Consider the following 5,000-nt stretch of genomic DNA (forward strand, 5'->3'; position numbering starts at 1 on the left):
CTAACACCCTTTTTGTAGTGAAATAATAAATCCCTTATCCGATGGTTTAAACATATAATACTCGCGGACATTTTGCTCATTGCTCGTATTTTTCAGGTTTGACAAGTTTTCGGTCACTCGCTGAATAGTCACGTAAGATTGTTTGTCACGCAAGGAAGCAAGTTATCATAGGTAGCCCAAGCTCTCTTGTCTAGAGAGCACAAACAACGTGGCGTCAAATGTAATATAAGGGTGTGTATGGGAGTTCCGATGATATTCTTGGAGGTAATTATATAGGATGAAATTCTCAATACAAATGGCTTACCTTGTTCCACGGGTGTGTTTTCTTGTCCCTGGTATTGTTATGTTACCTATATGTAGCGATTTGAGTTCCAAGTCTCGCCTAAAGAGAAAACTGAACAAGGCGGAACACCAACAGCCGCCTGATGTCGCTGACAGGGCTTCGATTGCGCGTGGATAGCGAGCGAATTGAAAGGAAAGAAAAACCTCTGCCCTTGAATTCTACGGTAGAAATGTGAACCTTAAGGACATTTTGGCTTCGTTCAGTAGGCTCTCCCAACTAGACTGTTTCGCCTTGTTCTTTCTCTTTACTTTGGGAGACTTGGAACTCAAATCGCTACAAACAGGTAACATAACGACACCAGGGACGAGAAAAGACACGCATGGAATAAGGTAAGCCATTTGTATTTCCATGAATATCATCGTAACTCCCTTACAAACCCTTATATTACATTTGACGCCATTTTGTTTGCGAGAGCTTGGGCTGCCTTGGGCTGCCTATGTTTCAATACATTGAGGCCAGTTTTTCTCTTTTTGTCTTACTTTCGTTTCGGGTTTCTTAAATAAATAAGGAAAGTTAATTGTCGTGTAGGTTATCGCTTGTCTTTAGGAACTCGTTTTTGACAAAAATATCAAAATTTGGCAAGGATTTCATTGTTTTCTTTGGGGCAAAAATTAGCATTTTCAGCCATGTTTACCGCTTTTGTAAGACTAATACGTTTGCAAAAAACCGGTCAAACTGATCTTCTGGCGTACAAATACCGTAAGATATTTATACTTGTTTTGGGTGTTATTTGTACTCTGCTGACTGCATTTGAATAGTAAATGCATTAATTTATTTACTCATTAATTTAAAATTAAAAAAAAAAAGCATCATTAGTATTTCAAGCAGCAGCCCTTCGTCAGATCGAGGGGCTCATCCATGCACTGTGATATTTACTACATCAAGACAGTTAAAACCAAATTTTTGTCCGTCCATCCCTACTGACCAACTTCGACATTTTAGAAACTGAAGGGGAGAGAGGGAGAAAGGAGAATATAAGAAATACCATATATCGTACTTCGGATAAGGAATGTTTTGATCATCGCATGCAGTGAAGTGAGCAACTTGAGCAACTTAAGCAGGTGCAATGAAGCCTGAAGAAAAAGTCCAGCCTTGAACGGGATTCAAGCTGCGCATTACCTTGGGATTGCGCGGCACACTGCTCTGCACACTTCCCTTTTACGAGATATGATACAAACACGTAACTGAACAGCTCCCAGATGACTTGATAGATCAGTTGGTAGAGCAGTCGGCACGGTCATGCGCAGTTTGAATCCCCTTCATGCCTGGACGTTTTTCTCAGACTTCACAACTACTTAAGCTCACTGCGATGATCAAAATTACATAACAGTTTAGTAACTATGAGTTAGAACCTCATCCCTTCTCAATCAACTGTAAATCAAAATTACCTAAGAAACCTGTTTTTCTTTTAAGGTAGCATTATTCACTCTTTTCCGCTTGCTTTGCAACGGAGTTCTTTTTAAAAAATGATCACGCTTTTATGTAAAGCCTTATTCCCTAAGCACTCGTTGGATATGAGATGGTAGTAAGCCAACGAGTCCTAGCCCACAAAAAGATCAATAAATCTTTCGGATTTTATTCTTTGGATGCTGTCTTTCAGTAGGATTTTGTAACATTGTGTAGGTTCATGTGAGGCCTGTAACTGTAATGTTTCTTCTGTTAAAATTCCGAAGTTTCGCCGAACCACGCATTATCAGGGATAAGTTAAAATATTTCATCATTGAGCTTATATACGGAATGATGTATAAAATAAAAATATGTGAAAAACTCAATGCTGAATATTTTTGTTATTTCGGATGATTCCGGGAAAGCTCGGAATTTTAACAGAGAAGAGAGTGTTACAGTAGATGTAGGCCTCACTTGAACCTACATATCTTTCTGATTTTACACTGCTGAAACAAAGGGTATAGTATGCGTACAGTTACTATATTTTGAGAGAATCGTATAACATATTTTAAATTGATTTCTTTTTTACTTGCAAAATTGTAACTGACTGTTTTGTCTCTTACAGATTTTTTCAAAATCCATCGAGGTGACGTCATTCGATGTACCGTCATGTTTGAGCACGAGGAAGAGAGAGATGGGAAATTTCATGTTCCTGTTAGATTTACTGTTAATGACACCAGGATAGAACGTGAAGGGGGCCATAGATTCATAAAATCCAAACCTGACGACCCTTTGTACCCGTTCATTGGGTTTTGCGGCGAAAACAGTGCGTTAGCAAAGGTGAAAAAGATTTAAAAAAAAACAAACAAACAAATAAAAAAAGCAAACCTGAAAACAAAACGACTTAGCAGAACAGTTTGCAAAGCCTGCGCTGTTCAAAGGAATCCCTAATGCAGTATTTGCTGTACGTCATTTTAAACTTGACGCGAGATTAAATTGCCAGGTATACTATTTTCTCAGTTAGGATTTCATCTTGTATTTCCAGATGCGCGCGAGAGATGATGTCGACTATCAAGACCTGCAACTGCAAGAAGTCAAATCTGAACTCACCGAGATGAAATCGCAACTTAATGACGTGACAGCTCAGCTTCGTGAGGCGATGTCTAAACTTGACGCTGTGCTGACAAAGGCTGGCGAGAAACAGAATGAATAAGGAAAGCCGGAGAAAGACAAACTCGCCATCAAAGTAAAAAAAAAAAAAAACACACACACACACAAACACAAACAAGGAGATTTTTAATATCTTTGTAAATCGCCAGGATGCTTGTCAAGTTCAAGTTCAAGTCAAGTTATTGCGCATTATTATCAATATACGTGGCCAAATAGAAAATCGGCCTCTTCAAAACACACGCTCAGCGGGCTGCTTATGCATTATCAGTCCTACAGTTGATTGGTTCTTGCTTCATCATCCGATGGATTTTAACCAATTAGAGTAAGCCTGGTGTTGACGCGGGAAAACCATTCATTTGCGAAACTCCGGTTTTGAACTGCAGTTTTTTCAGTCGTCGAATCGTCGCCGAGCGAAAATTGAAGTAATGGAACAAATTAGCAGTTCAAACTCAGATTTGGGGCTAGAGGATTTGGACAAATTAGAAGCAAAGGGTCAGGAGGAAAATACAAAGAGAGTCACTTCGTGGGAGATCAAAAAATTCGAGAAATGGTGCGATAAGTTCACTGGACTGAGTTGATTCTTTAATAGCTTGTTCAATCAACACTTACATGATGATTTGAAGTGACTTTGAATTCGTTATTTACTTAGCTTGTATTTTTAAAACTCGCATTCTTGATATCATTTGGCCTTGTTTATTGATAATAATGATAATGACATGGCTTTTTTCGGGAATATTGTTTATTCGTGCGAGGGCCGCAAATAACACTACGCGGGTCCAAATAAACAATAGTCACTCAAAAAGTCATGTTATTCCCTTGTTATTAAAGTTAATGCAGTATGGGATGGCTTAAAAAATAAATAGATAAACAAATAGTGAAAAGTAAATATAATACACAAGTTTGTTGATACGTTCGCTGTGACCAAAGTAGCCAAAGCCTTCGTTTTGGTCAATGAAAGGCAGCTGCATAGTAGACTGCTTTCGTTTTGTTTGTTGCTTTTTCTCAATGCAAATTTCAAAATAAACGATCTTTTTTACCCCACTATGTGGATTAAAGGCCATTTTTGGTTATATTAACGGGAGTAAATTTTTATGGTTTTTAATTTTGCCTTTTTTTTTTCTGCTGGAACTTACTTTTACGGATCAAGTACTATCCGCAAAATTCCGCAAAAATTAAACCCCGCGAAATAAAAGTGCTACACCATAACTCCTGGGTTTGCGATACCAACTGGTGCAAACGTAAACCAAAATAAAAAATTGACCTGTCATCAGATTAGACTGAAAAGAAGAGAAAGTATAAAGCGGAACCAGCATGTTCAGTCCTTCCTTAGTGTGTGGCATAAACGTTTGCTTAGTGCAAATCTAGACATGCATCACATGCAGGAAAACGTCCGTCAGGGCAATTTGCAGTTAGTTTTTTTGCAGACTATTTTACTTAAAGGGGCTATGTCACGTTCTTCTAGGGTTTTTCGGAAAAATGTTTAGTTAATCACGAGTTTAAAACTCGAAAATGGTAATGTGGAATTTCTTTACCGATAAAATTATCGTTACATCACAAACGAAGTGATTCTGAGGAAAAAAACGACCTTTATCCACGCGATTTGTCATAATTTTGAAAAATGTCGGACCGACTTTTTTCAAGATTACCCAAATGTAATCCGTTTCAGTCTTGTACATTTATGTCCATCCATGCTTCTCTTTCCTTTGCAGTCTTTCATTTACGTTATTCAACAGTTTCAAGTGGTTCTTGCAATGTTGCATCCTATTTTTTGGGCATTTTGGGAAAAAAAGAAAAGCAAAGCAACTTACCAAGTGTCTTGTCGTTCTAGCGCTGTTGCACTAATTGGGGACACTGTAACCTGGAATTAACAATTAACGCAAATCAAATCGAGTGCTCTCATTACTGCGCCATCCCTGCACCCCAAATCATGGATTATATCATTTTGAGTGACATAGCGCCTTTAAAGAAGAAACGAGTGAGTTTCATTCAAGAGCGTGTGTTGTTATCTTTGAAATGAATTTATTACCAAAGCTTTAAAAAGTAAACGACCTCAAAACGGGACATTGCTGCCATCACGTCTGGATGACCCCACAAATGGTCT

At 38.2% G+C, this 5,000-nt stretch overlaps 1 protein-coding gene across 1 annotated transcript in view; it reads left to right on the plus strand.

Moving 5' to 3' along the window:
- Nucleotides 1-3,958, plus strand: part of LOC137969377 (short transient receptor potential channel 7-like) — a 74,160-nt gene extending 70,202 nt beyond the window's left edge. Inside the window, exons 16-17 of the mRNA XM_068815585.1 lie at nt 2,355-2,569; nt 2,775-3,958. Of these exons, the coding sequence (XP_068671686.1) occupies nt 2,355-2,569; nt 2,775-2,942 (383 nt within the window). The 3' untranslated portion in view covers nt 2,943-3,958. The remainder of the gene's footprint in view (nt 1-2,354; nt 2,570-2,774) is intronic.
- The last annotated feature ends 1,042 nt before the right edge of the window (nt 3,959-5,000 follow it).

The sequence above is a fragment of the Montipora foliosa genome, chromosome 9 (genome assembly GCF_036669935.1).
Source record: "Montipora foliosa isolate CH-2021 chromosome 9, ASM3666993v2, whole genome shotgun sequence".
Classification (NCBI taxonomy): Eukaryota; Metazoa; Cnidaria; class Anthozoa; order Scleractinia; family Acroporidae; genus Montipora; species Montipora foliosa.